A 16647-nucleotide genomic window follows, 5' to 3' on the forward strand; every position below is an offset into this window, starting at 1 on the left:
CCGGGGCGCGCGTGCAAGCCCCGCCCGCCGCGCGTGCGCATCGCCGTGCGCGTGCAAGTCCCCTGCCGGGGTGGGGCGGGGCAGGCGCAGGCCCCGGGAGAAACGGGAGGATTCCTGAGGAAATGATTCAAGAATCCGTGAGGAAATGATTCAAAGTCGTTCCAATCCAATGGCGAAGGGCTCAGCGCTGCCCCGTGCCCCCGGGATAACCGGGTGCGGCGCCGTCCGGGGGAGCTCGGGGCAGTTGCGGGCAAGCCCTAGAAAGCTGCCGAACTGCGCTCACCTCTGTGAGTCGCCTTCAGTCACCCCCTGTAGCCTTTTGGGTGTTACACACGAAATCGCCAAGTCTGAGAACGACAGAGGGATGATGACCAGAAAAGGAATATAAATGTGTGAGCCCACTGGGAAATTACAGACGTGATGATGAACACGATTCCCACAGCTGCAGAGCTCCAATCAACCCGCCTTTTCCTGCGAGAAGCAATGGCACTTTGAGCCACTGTCAGGGCTGCTTTGTTTCCAAATAAGCAGCGTTTCACCTCATTCTCCTCATTTGTCACCCCAGAGCCCAAATCCCTGCTGAGCAGCTGGGTCAATGCTATCTGACAGCACAATCCTGCAGGCTCGCCGGGTAATGACAGGAGACAGACCTCGCTCCTACAGACCCCCCTGCCTCCCCGGCCACAGGCGGTGGTGAACCCCCCCCCGGGTACTCCTCTCACACCGATTGAACTGCTCACAGCACAGTCCAGAGCATCAGCCTTAAATTAAACTTCTAAAACACTTAAACCACTCTTTGCACTTTTTTCGGGGCCTCAGCATGGCGCAGAGCACGCACACACGTAAGCAAAGAGGCTTTAGGTCGTTGGGTGGTTATTTATTGTGAAGGAGGCTGGTCGCCGTGCTGCTGCGCAGGCGTCCCCTTGCTCTGCGCCTCTTTCTCCCTCACGGCTTTTGCTCTTGCTTGCCACTCTCTTCTCTGCTTCAGCCTCTCTGGTGCCTTCAGCTTCTGCACCTCCTGAAAAACCTGCGGGAGGAGCATAAGGAGGTGAGAGGAGGGCAGAGACAAAGCTGCCTGGTGCTGAGCGGAGGTGCTCCGCCCCTGCCGCACGCAGCACGGATCCGCGTTCCCGCAGCAGAGGCCAGGAGGCACGCAGCGCTGCGAAGCCAACTCCTTCCTGTGCGTGTCCTCTGGGACTCAGGCCAGCCCCGTTGTCCAGCTACCATCCAGAGGCATTCCGTTACAGCTACCCAGTCTTCTGCTTATAATTTCATTGGACTGAAATTTAACATTTAGACGGGCAGTGCTCAAGGCCAGGCTGGATGGGGCTTTGAGCAACCTTCGAGCAAGGTGTCCCAGCCCATGCAGGGGGCTTGGAATGGGGTGATCTTTAAGGTCTCGCCCATCCCAAACTGTTCTCTGACGCTATGACTGAAGGCACATCCAGGTTTTTGATTCTGCTCGTTATACCGAGATACGCTGCACACAGCAGCCACACCACCGTATTCAGAGCGAACGAGAGCAGACAGTGGGCGTACCCACATCCCTATTCCAAAGCTGCCATCAAATTCCATTGTCTCGCATACTAGTTCCCATACCAGGCTTTGGAAAAAAAAAAAAAAAAGCTGTTTTGAATCACACATTTCTGAGCAAACCGCTAGCACAATCTCAAGCACAGCACAGGCATCACTGCCCACTACATAACTGCCTTTTGGGGAGCTCTTTGCCCAGCTTATGCATTTCTCTGCACACTCTATCACTGTCTCCCCGAACTCAAAGCACGGGTTAAAATGACTTCTACATCAGTCTTTTCTCTGTCTTAACTGTGCCCTTCTATAAAGAGGGTTTTTTTCTACTCCAGCTACGTGGCACTCTCCAGATTGCTCCATACCTTGATACAGAAAGCCTTCTTCACAGCCCAGCGCTTGGTGCGCCTTCTGGCGTAGGGATTGGGAAGGCTGTACTGGATATTCAACTGCTTGCAGGTGTTTTCAAAGGTGTCGTAGCGGACACGGCGAAGATACGCAAGCAGTTTCCTCCGGCGATCTATATCCATCAGCATGCGACGACGGTTATTTTTATCCTGCAAAGGACTTAACGTTCACCAGATTGCAGACAGATTACACTTCCATTCCAATAAATTACTTAAAATAGACCGGATTATGGCTGAAAGGAAACAATCAGGTTAAGGACAGTATCTTAGAACAATTTTTCTTGGCAGATACTGCCAGCACATTAGGTCACTACAAGGAGAGCCGAGAAGACTTAATTTACTTTTCACTGAAATTGCTTTCTTCATTCTGGGTCTGCACCTTCCTCCCCCAGCCCTGAAGACTGTTTTCAGCTTGCACGCAGTTCCAGGCAGTGGCAAAAGCTGCAAAGGCTTGGAGGCAAAGGCTGTATGGAAGGAATATGCTCGCTAAAAACTCTGCTTCCCCTGAACTGTGTTCTTCCAGAAATAACACAGAAGTATTTACCTTTGTTTTTCTGATATTAAATGTGGAAATAAAATGTGACTTGGCTTTATCTGATTGGGTTGTTCTTTGGCAGAGAACACGTGCAGCTTGAGCAGTGTCATTCAGGGCCATCCCCCACGAGAGAAACTCCCCTACCCCATACAAGCCATTTGTGTAAAAATCAGGCTTCATCCAAGTCACGTCAAAAGGTCTCTTCTGCTGAAAAATTCGGTACAACTTCTGGCTTCTTGCAAAAACTGAATTCTAGTCTGTTTTACCCCTCAAGCTTTTACAATTAACAAATAATTATGCACTGTTTTCAAATGCAGTTGATTAATCCATTTCCCAGCTTTTGCACTGCATAAGGAATCTTGAATGTATCCTGTTCATAAACTCATAGCTGTGATGTTTCGAATCTGGGCTCTGAACCCAGGTGGCTTGAGGTAGGAAAGTGGTCATGATGACACAAACAGTCCTGCCCACTAAACATTCTCATGGGCAGAACAAAGACAGAATTCAGCTGCTGAAGTGGTAACATTAATTACATGGAGAACTACACAGCGAAGCCACACCTGCAGCAGGGACAAATGCAGCTCAACTCCGGTCAAAGGTATGTGCTCAGCCATTCCTACCAATCCAGTCACAAACCAGAACACACTCCACGTTTCAGTCGGTGAGAACACAGCTGTGACTGAGCCAGCACCACGGCTGGCTCCACGGAACAGTTGTAACTATTTTACAAACCTTCTCAGGAAAGCCATAATGCCCAGAATTAAAATCCCCTTCTTCTAAACTGAGAAAACAACCTGAACAGCTGCTGTCTCAGACGTGCAGGCTCAGATTCCTGATAGTTACCTTGGGATGCCTCTGAAGATGTTCGTCGTACGTGCGTATCCTGGCAGTCAACTGAGCAACTATAAAGAACAGACACAAGAGGCCGTGTGAGAGCAGCAGCTTTCCAAGGTGAGACAGTGCCATTCGCATTGCCTTCAATCTGCCACTTGAGGACTGCTGTTCTTAGGGGTACGCGCTGCACCACAGCAAATGTTACCCCACAGCCCTCTGCCTAAGTGCACAACCACCCACAAAACACAACCTGAGTCAGAACTATTGCTGTTATGAAGCCGCTTAATTAGAGGTTAAAATTTTAACTGCAGATCATATGAGTTTATCTGTAAAATGCCTCTTGCACTCACTTAAGCACTGGTGTTATAATCAAGTTTGGATTTTGAATAGGTAATTACTTTTTATTGATAACTAATTGCTTTTAATGAACGACTTAATTGCTTTAAGGAATAACTAACGCTATGTATTGATGATATTAGTTTACATTGTAGTAAGAAATAGACAAAACCTCACTTATGCTAAGAAACAACAGATGCAGGCCTTGCAAAGGTCAAAGCTAAAGCTGCAGCTAATTGTGAAATTGTCCAGAACAGAACAGGGAGGCAGGGAGACAGGTACAGGGAGTGAAAGTGCACATTCTTGGCGTGTCTTCTTACGTGATGAAACCAGAGAAACTAAGGAATGTTAAGGTGAAGACCCTCACATCCTCCCCATCCTAATTTGTATATCAGAAATCTTGATCAGTAAGATAACCAATGATTATATTAGTGTAGGAATACTAATGAAGTTAGTTAATAGGGTGGACCAATCATTGTAAATGTCAAAATTAATAGCGGGCATAACATGCATGCTTATGTTAAAATATGTTAAAGACCATGACTTTGCAGAAAAAGGATATAAAATGCTGATTTTTTTTTATGTAACTTTGAAGCACATAAGGTGGAGCTATCCCCCGTGCTTCCCAGCACTGCAATAAAGAACTGCCTGCTTATCTGCAACTGTGTAGGTAAGTTTGTCGTGATTGCGACCTTTCGTCAACACTGGTGGCTTTGCATTCATTTCACTTCACTTGGTTTAAGCTTTGGAGGAACAGACGCAGATGAAGAGGTTCTTTCCAAGAGCAGCAGCCGGCTCTTTGTGATTGTGCTGGTGGCACCCCGAGCAACTGAAGGCCTTTATCAATGATAAAGGAGTGCGCCTTGGTCCATGGCAGTGCAGCCTTCATCCCTGCACTGTACTTCAGCCAGAGCTCTCCGATAGAGGGAAATTTGGGTTCCGTGGCTAAATCTAGTTGTTCATGTTGGTAATGAACACAGGGCAATGCTTCACGTCACATAAGCACTTCAAGCAGAACAATGCACTTGCTGCCTTTGGAGGGTGGATACGGGGCAGGCGTCGGGAAGGCAGCCTAGCAGACATCTGCCAGTAACCACGTGCAGTGCCTCTGCAGCCTTCCCAAACCCTCAACAGGTCCGCCAGGGCATGCTGCAGGCTACCTGCCCCGCAGGTGCTCTCCTGAAGGAGATTCTCCTAGCCGATACAAGAAGCTTGAAGTGCTGGGGTGGGAATAGCTGAATAAAAGCAGAGATGTATCATCTGCCAACAATATCCTTCTACTTTTTTAACTTACCTTGCACCTCAAAGGAGCCATTGTCACTGGGAGACCTCCTGACCTTCTCCACCAGCTGCTCTGTCTTTACTTTCACCTTCTCCTTCTGTGGATAACAGAAAAGAGCTTGTCACTTTCTCTGGAACACTAAAGGTCTGAGACACCCCAGTTCTCTTCCCAAATGCCCAGATAAAGGCTTTGTAATTAATAGCTTTACTCTGTGTCCATCAGGAAACGCGTACAAAGTGCTGCAAAAAGGGACCTGCTGCTTGCAGGACAGTGCTCAGAGTACAGCAGCGAAGCAGCCCAAAAAGACCTCAGCAGAACACAGCACCGCCACTGTTCAAACCAAGAGAGCAGGCACAGCCTCCACCCCAAGATTACAGAAGGGTGTTGAAGAGACTCCATGGCTCCCATGAGTGGGAGAGAGAACTGAAGCTGATCTCACGTGGCAGTGGCCTTTACTTCTTGCATATCTTTAAGCTTAAGTGGTAAGCAGCAAGAAATGGTATTTTGTTTTCTCATTGTAGTATGCAACTATGATCATAGAAGACTGCACAGTACATTTTTAAGAGCATAAGACTTATCATTCTCACATATTTAATAGCCCCAGATCTGCAATCACTGAAGGGCATTTAACAATATAGACAAGTCTCACACAAATGTGCTCACTAGATCTTCTAGGGTTTTCTTACTCAAGTAGAATGAACCTAACCTGGCTTGCCATTTCCAGTGACAACAGCCTTTTCACGACATCATCCACACTGAAAGGAGACTGCAGATTAGTTTACCAGCTAGAAACGAAGTACATTTAACAACAGAAACAAGGTTTGGTTTTCAGAACACATTTAACTTTGCTCAACTTTTATTTACTCTACAAATTTACAGCAATTCTCCTCCCCTCCCAAACCCATCAGCCATAAGCTGCTTCTGGCATTCCTAAGAAAAATCATGCCTGAGACGACAGAAGCATCGAGTAGTTTTGCCGAAGCACAGTTATTTCAAATGATGAAGTCTTGCCAATCCCCAGAACATTACGTGCAAACTGGGTGCTGAAGATTAATCCCCAATTAAGTGCACAAGGACAAAATAATTAATTTTAAGACCAGCTCCTTCAAAGATCTGTGAAAGTCTCAGTTACGCCACTGGGGGCTCTCCACGCACCACGCTTGAGCGGTTCTGGAATCAAAGCATAAGAATGCTAAACTCCAGGTCCAAATTTCAGAAGCAGCCATTCATTTTGAGTGTTTAACTACACACTCTCTAGCACCTGAGGCCAAGACAGGCATAGATTATTTCTAAGAAGATTATTTCTAGTATATCAAGATTATTTCTTTTTTTTTCTGTGGACTACAAAGTCCACAGAAGGTGCGGGCAAGCAGCACCTGATCCTACATTAACAAAAACCGTACATAACCCTAACCAGGTGCTAAATTGCAGACCAGTCACCACAGAGCATTCACTGATTACTGAGCAGGTGACAGCTTGCCCATGTTGTGGCTGTGTGTGTGTACGATACACATCTCTGAAGAGAACAGTCAGTCATTCCCTTTCCCTGTATCCTACCTATTTATTATTGGGACATTGGCATAGTCTTTCTTCAGCATTGTGGGAGGAAGATCATCCAAATGGCTGGGGATGTCTACAAAGAGAAGGTTAACATTTGAGGAAGAGCAGTACAAAGGCAGAGCTCTGAACATGCTTCCAAACTAGATCGGAGGAAGCAAGTTGCAAAGCAAATAGAGTGTATGCTCCAAACGAGAAGGAAGAACTGAAGAGATCAAGCTGAGATGGCAGGAATTGAGTGAATAAAATTGAGTCCAGTCTCTTGTCTTCAGCACTCTGGATTTACAATATGGTGGACAGTTCACCAAGATCAGTGATCTCTTGCTAATGACAATTGCTAATTTCCCACACATTCATGAGCTGCTGAATTTTCTAAGTAACTTTTGAGCTTGCAAGGAATTACTTCTAGAAGCACAGAACCACAAAAAGGTTTACAAAGGGCCCTTATGAAGTTTCTAGCCCAGTCTCCCCTTCAAAGTGGGACTGTTGTTGTTTGTCTAGCAAAGCCTTGAAAACCTCCGAGGATGGATATTCCACAGTCCCTGTGAAGCGCGTCCCCACACTGCACTGCCTTCCCAGTGAATCCTTTCTCCTTTTGTGTCCAGCTGGAACATCTCTGAGCTGCTATTTTGGACCACTGTCCCTCAGTATATTGTTTGGCACTACCAAGAACAGTCTGGCTCCCTCACCCTTGTAACTACCCATCAAGAAGCTGCAGGATGGCAGAATCCTGCAACAGGGATTGTATTTCCTCTCTCTTCTTATGATGAGCTCTGCATCTTTAAAGCAAAAGCCACTAATTCCTCCAAATACCTTATCTTCCTGTGGCATTAGGGTACAACTCTGGTAATGTCAACAGTAAAACATTTTGCCACATGGCCCCATTAATCTTGACATACCTTTTCTCTTTCTTCTCACAGGTCTGGCGTAACATCTGGCTGTTTGAATAAAGGGACTGCAGGCTTGATGGAAGAAAACAAAGATTTATCAGACTTGTGTGCATTTTTTTACCTATGCACACATTAAATACTGCTCAGTCTGCATTAGAAAACTGGTCAGAGCACTTAAGACCCCAAGGTGATCAGCAGCCAGCCAGGTCTTTTGTTCCAAAGGAGCGTGGAACAGTTCAGTGTGGTTCTTACAGGGGTGCTAAAACAAATGGGCGAAGCTGTGCCGCTTCAGGGTGATCTGAATTCAAATGATGAGAACAACAGAGGAGCAGGAAGAGATTACAGCCACTGAGCAGAGAGTGCGAGGGCTCCCCAGCTGAACTGTGTTCATTTAAAGGGTTTAAACTGATGAACTAATCCAAGTAATTTCATGTGTGAGTTAGACGGGCTGCTCTGGAATACCCCAACAGCAGAGCGCAGAGGGAGCAAGCCCTAGGGACAACCTTTGACGAGCACAGCTTGGTACAGATGAGAATATTCACCACCAGCCTGAACTGAGCCATTCTCTGACCTTTCAAGAACAAACTCTTCCAACTGCTCTCACAAAGTCCCAGTTACTGGAATCAAAACTTGCTTCAGATTATTCACCTATGCCTCACACGTGTTTCAAGTACAGGCTTTGCCAGTCCACGTCCCCGCCTGCAAACGGAACTGGCCGAGAAGCAGGAGAGCTCAGCTCTGGCTCCGTAAGGCACCAGAGCCATGCTCGGGCTGTCGGCACAGGGGTGACCGCAGGGCTCCGCGCACCGCCCCGTGCTGACGGTGCAGTAACAGCCCGCGCAGGAGCCACGGCAGGGCTCTAGCCCGCGCCTTGGCCCAGCTCACAGCAGCTTTACCCGAGACCTGTGGTTTCGAGCCGCCCCAGTTGCTCCAGCAGGTCCCCACCGTGCGTAAGGCAGGGTCAGCGGGCAGCCCCCGGCTCTGCCGTGCCCGCCCAGCCCTCGGCCCAGCCCGGCTCCCTGCCCGCGGCACGCCCGTTGCTGGCCGGCCCTCGCCGCTGCCCACCGCCCCGGCTGCCCCAGAACCGCCGTGGGGGCTCAGCCCCGCTCACCCCCACCGTCCGCGGAGCCTTGAAGGACACGCCGCGGCCCTACCCGCGCCCTGCCTCCCCAGCAGCACCCCAGTTCCCCCCAAGGTGATCCAAACCCCTGTCCCCTCTCAGGCTCCTTCCCCCCAACCCCAGGCCACCTCCGACCCCGAGACCGCCCCTTCGCCCCCCTCCTCGTCCTCGGCTCCCACCCCCGCCCCGGCCCCGCGTCCAGCCTCTTCTTCCTTCGCCGGGCCCCGCTTCCCCTTCCACCCTCCCCGCGCGCCTCACCGGCCCCGTGGCCACCGCGGGCGCTCCCCAGGACGGCGGCCCCGCCGCGGACCGGCCCCGCCAGGCAGCGGCCCAGCGCCGCCCGCAGCGCCAGCATGGCCCGACCCTCACGGCTCCGCCGCCACGGGCGCCACCATCTTGCCCAGGCGCGGCGGCCGAGCGCCGAGCGCAGGGGCCGAGCGCCGAGCGCGTCGATGGGCGGGGCGCGGGTCGGACGTCCCCAGCCGGGGCGGCGGGTTCGCGCCCCGCCGGCCGCTCCGGGCTCGTCCCGCCGCAGAGCCGCCCGGGCCGTTCTCAGCGCGTCCACGTTTATTGCGGAAGCGGAGAGGAGGGGCGGGAGGGGACGCACACAGCACCGCCGGAGGGAGCCGGGCCCTGTACGGGCGGCCGCACGCCTAGGCTCGGCCCGGGCCACCCGCAGGCCCCGGAGGGGGCAAGCCCCGTGGCTGGGTCCGTTATCGCTGCCCGGTCCTCCGGCGCTAAAACGTCCGGCAGTCCTGGAGCTCCTCGGCCCCGCCGATGCGGAGGCCCTGCAGCAGGGGGAAGGTGGCGGGCAGCTCCTCGGGGCAGCCCCCGTCCCCCGGGCAGCCGTGAGGGGCGGCCCCGTGGAACCACAGGTTCTCGTAGGGCTTGGGGCTGGGGCTGGGGTCGAGGAGCAGGGGCTGGGTAGAGCTGGAGCGCAGGTAGAGGCGAGGCAGAGCGTGCTGCTGGCCCTTGTACCCGTCGCCCACCACCCGCGCGTACTGGACGGTCTCCCCGCTCCCGCCGGGGCCCTGGCACGGCTCTGCTGCCACCCAGCCACGGCCCGGCGTGCCCGGTCCCTCCTGCCGCACATAGGGCTGGGGCAGGGCGGGGAAGGTGCCGGTGGGCTCGGCGGTGGGCTCCTTGCCCCAGGCTGGCAGCTGCTTCCCCACTGCCCTTTCGAGCACTGTGACGGTAGAAATGGTCGCCAGGCCGGGCTCCCTCACGCCGGGGACCTGCAGAGGCTCCTGGAGGAACAGCCTGTGGTCACGGCCTGTTTGCAGAGTGCGACCCCTTCCCAGCACCGCACGAGGGAAGCTCCCTGCACCCCTGTTCCCCGTCCCAGCGTGGCCTCGTGCCCCGGGTGCCGCACCTGCTGTGCCGAGCGGTGCCTGGGTGGGGAACGGGGAGCCTGGGGGAGCAACCGTCCGGGTCTCACCTCCTGGAGCTCTGCTGGCACCCACTTGCCCAGGCTGCTGTTGGCGGGGTCCGGGACGCTGGGCCAGAACTGCTGCTTCACCCTGGCGGCCACAGGATGAGGGGACTCAGCGAGGGGGCCTGAAACGGGCAGCCTTGGGGCTGGCGTTGCTCCTGCCGAGCTCACAGCAGGACGTCACCGCTCCCCGAGTCCACCCGGTCCCTCCAGCAGCCGGGCTGTGGCCAAGGCCACCGCAGCTGCTGGGGACAGGGACTTCCAGGGCAGCCCAGCCCAGTGCAGGGCTGGTCTGGCCCGTGGCAGCTCTCGGTACTCACCGTCCGTTCTTCTGGAAGCAGATGAGCAAAAGTATGAGCACAACAAAGATCAGCCCCAGGGCCAGGAAGAGGAACTGGATTTCAGTGTCGTCTGGAAAGTGGGCAGGGAAGAGGGTTGCAGGGGGAACACCAGTGGGGCACCTCCGACTGCGCGGTGCCGTGAGGGCAGGGCAGGATCCAGGGTCTGGCGGGTCCCCCCCTGTCCATACAACCCCTTGGGTGTCTGCACCCCCTCACCTAGCACCATGGTCACCAGGGTCAGGCTGGTGCCGTTGGTGCCGCCGGCGGCTGTGGATGCCATGATGTGCACTTTGTACAGGGTCGATGGCTTCAGCTCCCGGATGACAAAGGAGCTGAGAGAGGGACTCACGGCAGCGCCTGGGAAAACACGGGGCCTGTTGGCTCAGTGGGAGCTGCTTGGCGGGTGCCCCTCACCCACACAGCCCCTCGGGTCTCTGCTGGCAGGGGGTCCTGTACAGAACCCACCCACACACGCTACAACCCTCTCTGAGGAGGGCACCGAGTCTGCCGACGTCCCCACCCAACACATCGAGGCAGGGTGGAGGGCAGGGCCAGCGGTGACACAGGCAGGACTCACGGGACACTTCTGTGGTGCTGTTGGCCCAGAAGATGGTGTAACTGGTGATAAAACCATTCTGCATCTCAACCGGCACCGGGTCCCAGCACAGCTTGGCATCGGTCTTGCTGATGCTTTTCAGGTGGAGCTTTGGGGCGAAGGACGGTGCTGAAATGGAGCAGGACAAGCGACCGGGTGCTGTGCAGAACTGCTGACCCAGGGTGGGGGGATGCACTGAGCAGTGAGTCCCACTCCCGAGGTGTGGGCGTCACGCCCTGCCCCATGCTATGCCCCCGTGGGGCTTGGTCCAGCTGAGAGCACGTTCAGAGGTGAGCCAAGATCCAGCCCACTGGGCTGAGCTCTTCTGCACGGGCCCTGAGTTAGGGGTACGTGGTGGGAGGGCTGGCTCTCCTTTTTGAAAGGCAAAGGCTTGGTGGTGTGGGGTGAGCTCCCTGGGGCCCCGAGGGCGGCTGCTGGGAGCACACGTACCCTTTTGCTTGGAGTAGGCTGCGGTGTGGACGGGCACCCCTATGGCGTCCTTGTAGAGGGGGTACACCGAGATGTTGTACCGCTGGAAAGGCTCAATGCCATCTGCAACGGAGAGCAGAGGGGGGGCCGGGGGCTCAGGGCTCTGGCTGCCGAGAGCCCCTCGCTGCCCTGCACCTGCCCCACGGTGCCAGCCCACCTGCCCTGTGCCATACCCCAGGAGTGGATCTGGAGGAAGGAGGGAGGGTGTGGAGTGGGCTCAGGGCAGAGCTTGGTCCTGGGGCAGTCAGGAGGGGTACACTTCCCCCCCCATAGCCGACCAGGCGGTCAGGGACCCCCCATCAGCCCCCAGCTTACCCTGGATGAGGGCTGCGGTGGCAGCCCCGTCATGCTCCATCTGCCAGCAGGTGCTGCAGTGGCCGGGCTCCGAGGACACGCGCTGCCACTCCAGGACGTAGGTGGCCACCGGGGCCAGCGGTGCCTCCCAGTGCACCCAGAGGCTGTGCTCGCCCCTGGGCACGGCCCAGAGCCCAGCCAGGGGCTGACCTGCATGGGGACAACCAGCTGGGATGACAGGAGAGGGGAGCATCTCTGCTGCATTGCTGCCCTAGTGCCCCCCAGCCCGCAGCCTGCTCTGCTCCTCGCCCTGGCTGTGCACCCCGCTGGCGTCCTGCTCGGGAGCCCTGGGTTGCACACCCAGGGAGGTGTCTCCCCCATGGTGGGGAGAGGGAGCAGCACCCAGTTGGAGAGCTTGTGGAGCTGCTGGAGGGGTGGCAGAGACCCAGGGGGGCACACGAAGGTTTTGGACCATGGGAGGTTTGCGCTGCGCTCACCTTTCCTCTCCAGGAGGACGACCTCGGTCGCTGCCGACTCGCCGGCGGCATTGTAGGCTGAGAGATAGACCCTCCTGGTCCCCACCGGTGCGGAGAAGTTGCACTGGATGTGGGTGGTGTTGCAGACGGTGTGGGGGTCCCTGCCCCTCCTCCTGGGGCTCAGGGTGACGTGGTACCCCAGCACTCGCCCGTTTGCCTCCCACCGCCGTGGGGCCTGGGCGCAGGCAGGGTGTCCAGGGGTGCTCGGTCCCTGTGTGGGTGCTCGGTCCCCTGGCAGCCCCCATGCCCCCACACCCCACCCGTGCTCACCTTCCAGCGCAGCTGCACCTCCAGCTGCCCGCCCGCCCGTCCCAGCCGAGCGCTCCACCACGCATCCAGCTTCCCCGTGGGGGCTGCAACAGGAGAAGGGCGGGTGGGGAGCTGAGAGGGGCGAGCGCGGCCATGCCACCACGGCTGTGCCGCCTGGCTGAGCACAGGGGACTCCCCGGGTGACTCCGCACCCACCTTTCTCATGGGTGGTGTAGTTCCTGACCGGGCTCCACTCACTCCAGTAGCCCCGTGTCAAGCTCCGCCGGCACCGCATCTGGAAGCGGTACTCCGTGCCGAAGAGGAAGCCGCAGTGTTGCATGGTGCCAGCCTGGCCAACGATGCCGGTGACCTGATGGCAGCCAGAGTGAGGGCTGTGCTGCTCCTGCCTCAAGCAGGGACTGGCAGCTGGGGCACAGCCAGCGCAGGGTCCGGCACCAGTCTGGGTGCTGCACAGGGTGTGCGAGGGGGCACCTTGCCATCCCCTTCCCACGCGGGCACCCCACCGCTCCCAGGAAACCTGGCAGAGCTCGGAGCAGAGGGGAGGGTCCCAGCTCCTGCTCGCTCACCCTCCCTGGTCCCACTGCCCCAGCAGCACCCACCAGAGACCAGGCAGGGTCCTCGGGTGCCCGGTATCGCAGCTCGCACTGCAGCTCCATGTGAGCGTTGCTCTGCGCCACCTCCCAGGCCAGGGTGACGCAGTCGGTCTGGAAGGGGATGGAGCGGATGCTCTGCAGGGCCGGGGGGTCCAGCTTGGCTGGAGGAAGAGCAGGGGAGAGAGCTGGAGAGGTGCTGCAGCGGGCCGTTTGCGGCGCCATGGCCTCGCGTGCAGCCGTTGTTGTCAATCCCATGAGCTGCAGTCGGGCTGCTGGCCTGTCTGAGGTGAGGGACAAGGAGAAACTGCCCCAAAACATTTAGGAGAATGGCTTGTGGCAAGGGATGGGAGCTGGTGTGTGCCCCTGCCCAGGACACAGGGTGATGCTCGGGACCACAGTGCTGGCACTGCTCTGCAGCCCAGGCTCCAGGCTGGATTAACGCCTGCACAGGAAAAACAGATCCTGTGGGCCCCGTGGGTCTGGTACCCGGCCAGGAAAGGTGCACATTTGGGTCTGCCTGGGGGCGAGAGCCCAGCACGGCTGTGGGAGGGCTCAGCTCATTCATGGGGAGCCCTTCCCCGCGTCCAGAGCAGGGAGGACAAGTCACACCATCTGGGAATGTTCCTTTAATAAATAGTTTATAGGAGCTGGATATATTATTAATAGACCTCCTGAATAAATGGGTAATCAATTGCTGGAGAGAGTTGTAGAGTGCAGCAGGTCAACTGACGGCTCATAACCAGCTGGCACACGCTGCTCGGTTTGTAATGCGGCTTTGGCACCTATTCATCCCGGCAAGACATTTATCATGGGAACCTGCCTGTAAAATATGACCTAAAAGCCCGACGTGCTTTAATGGCTCTCTAATACCCCTCGCTCACCACAATGAGCTTCCCTGGCCCCTGACCTGCGTGCAAGGCGGGTGGCTCCAGCTGTCACTCACCAACATCCATGGGGTCGATGCAGAGATGCTCCGACTCAGCCGTGCCCAGGGCGTTGGTGGCAGACACCCAGATCTCCATTTGCCGGTAGAGCTGGAGCAGCCGGCGCGGCACTGTGCAGTGGCTGCGGCCGCCTTGTGGGGTGCAGCCCGTCACCGCCTGGGCTCTGCTTCTGCGGCAGCGAGAGGAGGGGGCTCGGGGGTCCCTCCAGCAAAAGATAAGGCTTGCCATGTGGTTTGGCAGGGGGTGAGGGCCAGGAGAGGTGGCCAGGGGCCAGACACTGGGGACCGTGTCACCCCTCGAGGCTTACCCGGCACACTTCAGCGCAATGCTGGTGGGGAGGTGGCTGTCGGCTCCCTGCTCCCACTGGCACGTCAGCCCATAGTCGCTGAGGTTCAGGACGCAGCTGAGGTTGAAGGGCTTCGCAGGCGGGTCTGGGAGAGAGCGGCCGGGGAAGAGCCTGAGCAAAACCCTGTCCCAGACGTGGAGGAGCTGCAGCCCGTGCCGTGCCTGGCTGTGCAGAGCCCCACTGCCACACCACTGCTCCCCAAAACCTCCCCTGCCCAGCAGCCTGCCCACTGGGCACTGGCACGCTGGGACGTGGCTGGGCACAGCCCCACAGCAGCCTCCATCAGCCATCGGCCCCGGCTGCTGCTCCCACCCCCATGGCTTTGCCCGGCTCGCCCTGGGCAGACGTGCATCTCAACGCAGAGACGTGAGAACTCGATGCCAGGCTGCACCCCTGTGGAGTGCACGCGTGCAGACGTGGGTGACCCGTGGCAGCAGCAGACTTACAGCCTGCACTGATCTCGGCCATGCCGACGCGCTGCTTGGTCCCGTTCCACTCCACCCAGCACCACAGCTTGGCCTGCGTGCGGTTGAACTGGGGCAGGGTGAGGTCGGACACCTCTACACCCCCCGGGCCCCGGCGCTGACTCCCGGCCACAGGCTCGTTGTCCAGCATCCAGGTGATCCAGACCTTCCCCTGCTCCAAGCCGCGGCAGCGCTTGCTCTGGATGGTGCAGGACGCCGTGACGGCCGAGCCCAGGGGCACAACGGATGAACCCACAGCCACCGAGGCGCAGTCCTGGGTCCCTGCAGGCAGGAAAACATGTCACATCCAGAGCAAGGCTGTGACAAAGCCACCTCAGCTGCTCGGCGCCCAGCAGGACAGAGGGATGAGGGCCTCTTCCCTTAGACGGGCCCCCCAGCTGCTGGAGAGGAAGAGCCAGGCGTTGGGCAAGCCTGCCGGCACATGCCAGGCCCCATCCTGCCAGCGTCCGCCGTGCCACCGGCACTCCTGCCCGCCCGCAGCAGCCCCTGTGCGCCGCAGCCCCGGCCAGACGGGACGGACGCTGGGTACATGGGGGTGGCACGGGGCACACGGCTGCGGGACGGGACGGAGCACACTCACCACCCGGGCGGAGGAGCAGGAGCAGGGAGAGCCACCGCAGGAAGGGTGTCCCGGCACCGCGCCTGGCCATGGTCTCCTCCGTGGCTTTGGCATCACCTGGAATGGAGAGAGCAGCTTGTCCTGGCAGGCTGGGAAGGGGCTGGGGATGAGGCGGGCTGGAGTAGCCGTGCTGCCACCGTCACCGACGCTTCCTGGAGCAAAATGTCCTTTTGCCGTCAGAGGCAGCCTCTCCCCCGCAGCCCTTCTGCAGCGCTGACACCTCCGCCCCCACGCTCGGCAGCCCACGACGCTGCAGGTGCCGGCATGGAAAAGCGCAGCGGTGAGGCGTTGTGGTGGGGGCCCCTCCGGCACAGCCTGCCACCGGCTCTCGGCCCCGCGCACCCCGATGCTGGGGTGCAACGCCCCACGCCTGGCTGCAGGCACGGGCTGATTTTATCTCAGGTATCTTCAGCCTCTGCCGGGCAGAGATTTGTGGTTTCGGGGAGGGTTAGCGCTGGGGCTTGGGGCGGCAGAGCTGATAAGCTGAAAGAGGGAAATGAATGAACGATGGGAGCATAGCAGGGCTGGCCAGAGCTGCGGGGTCCTGCCTGCGCCCCCTCCCCTGTGCTGCCCCTCCAGCTGCACCCTCCTGCCTGCTGCTGGGAATGGCCCCGGGAGCAGCGGCTGCCTCTGCCCCTGCCCGGCCGCTGTCTTGTCCTCTGCCGAGGGTTGGTCCCTGCCATGTCCTTGGCAGTGCCAGGTGCTTGCCCCAGGAGGGGCTGCCCATGGCTCTGGGTGCCCACAGCTCTTCTCCCCTCCCCGAGCTGATGTCCAGAGGCAGACGAGGGACTTGAGTGTGGGAAATGGGGGAGCAGTCAACCCCCAGCATCTGGCACATGCAACCGTCCCAGGCAGGGGATGGGGCAGAGCAGCCCGCACAGCCACAGACGAGGTGCTCAGCTGGACCTGAGCATCACGCAACCCATCCCTACCTCATCGCCATCCCTACCTCGCCTCCATCTCTACCTCTCCTCCGCACCTGATGCGTCCAGCCACCGCTCACCGCCCGCTCCAAGCACCGGCCTCCGGCTCCCGGCAGCTCGCCGTGTTCAGCCCGTTTGCTAACATGCTGCTTTCACCGTTAGTTCCTCAAAACCAGTGCCGTTAATTGCTGTGACTCTCTGAACAGGGTGATTGCAAAACACTTCCCTGAAGGCTGTGACTGCCTCACTTGCCGCAGGAAGGAAAGCCCAGCGGCACGCACACATCCAGTGG

General features: G+C 57.5%; 2 protein-coding genes across 2 annotated transcripts; both read right to left on the minus strand.

Annotated features, from left to right (window-relative positions):
* Positions 1–862: 862 nt before the first annotated feature.
* On the minus strand, positions 863–8843 carry MRPS15 (mitochondrial ribosomal protein S15). Its single transcript, XM_086479904.1, has 8 exons — positions 8747–8843; positions 7378–7440; positions 6479–6554; positions 5628–5676; positions 4934–5018; positions 3313–3371; positions 1893–2084; positions 863–1027 (listed from the first exon to the last, which is right to left on the minus strand). Exons 1-8 carry the CDS (start codon positions 8841–8843, stop codon positions 878–880), a joined length of 771 nt encoding a protein of 256 aa, XP_086336030.1. The 3' UTR covers positions 863–877.
* Positions 8844–9225: 382 nt separating this feature from the next.
* On the minus strand, positions 9226–16435 carry CSF3R (colony stimulating factor 3 receptor). The gene is made up of 16 exons (XM_086480021.1): positions 16382–16435; positions 15394–15489; positions 14775–15074; positions 14290–14413; positions 13982–14151; positions 13045–13199; positions 12641–12794; positions 12446–12528; positions 12137–12350; positions 11661–11849; positions 11307–11408; positions 10839–10985; positions 10478–10618; positions 10241–10331; positions 9927–10008; positions 9226–9735 (listed from the first exon to the last, which is right to left on the minus strand). The coding sequence occupies exons 2-16, from the start codon at positions 15461–15463 to the stop codon at positions 9226–9228; spliced, it is 2532 nt and encodes an 843-aa protein (XP_086336147.1). The 5' UTR covers positions 15464–15489; positions 16382–16435.
* Positions 16436–16647: the final 212 nt, after the last annotated feature.

This window comes from Leptosomus discolor, chromosome Z, assembly GCF_034619465.1.
Source record: "Leptosomus discolor isolate bLepDis1 chromosome Z, bLepDis1.hap2, whole genome shotgun sequence".
Classification (NCBI taxonomy): domain Eukaryota; kingdom Metazoa; phylum Chordata; class Aves; order Leptosomiformes; family Leptosomidae; genus Leptosomus; species Leptosomus discolor.

Excerpts from the sequence above, each read along its gene's own strand:
- MRPS15 (XM_086479904.1), bottom strand. The coding sequence starts at position 8,843 with ATGCTGGCGCTGCGGGCGGCGCTGGGCCGCTGCCTGGCGGGGCCGGTC. Across the intron at positions 5,019-5,627 it reads CACTGGAAATGGCAAGCCAG|AAGGAGAAGGTGAAAGTAAA; the intron begins GTTAGGTTCATT and ends TGTTATCCACAG. Across the intron at positions 3,372-4,933 it reads TGGCTCCTTTGAGGTGCAAG|TTGCTCAGTTGACTGCCAGG; the intron begins GTAAGTTAAAAA and ends TGTTCTTTATAG.
- CSF3R (XM_086480021.1), bottom strand. The coding sequence starts at position 15,463 with ATGGCCAGGCGCGGTGCCGGGACACCCTTCCTGCGGTGGCTCTCCCTG. Across the intron at positions 14,414-14,774 it reads GGCCGAGATCAGTGCAGGCT|ACCCGCCTGCGAAGCCCTTC; the intron begins GTAAGTCTGCTG and ends GCTCTCTCCCAG. Across the intron at positions 14,152-14,289 it reads ATTGCGCTGAAGTGTGCCGG|AAGCAGAGCCCAGGCGGTGA; the intron begins GTAAGCCTCGAG and ends TCGCTGCCGCAG.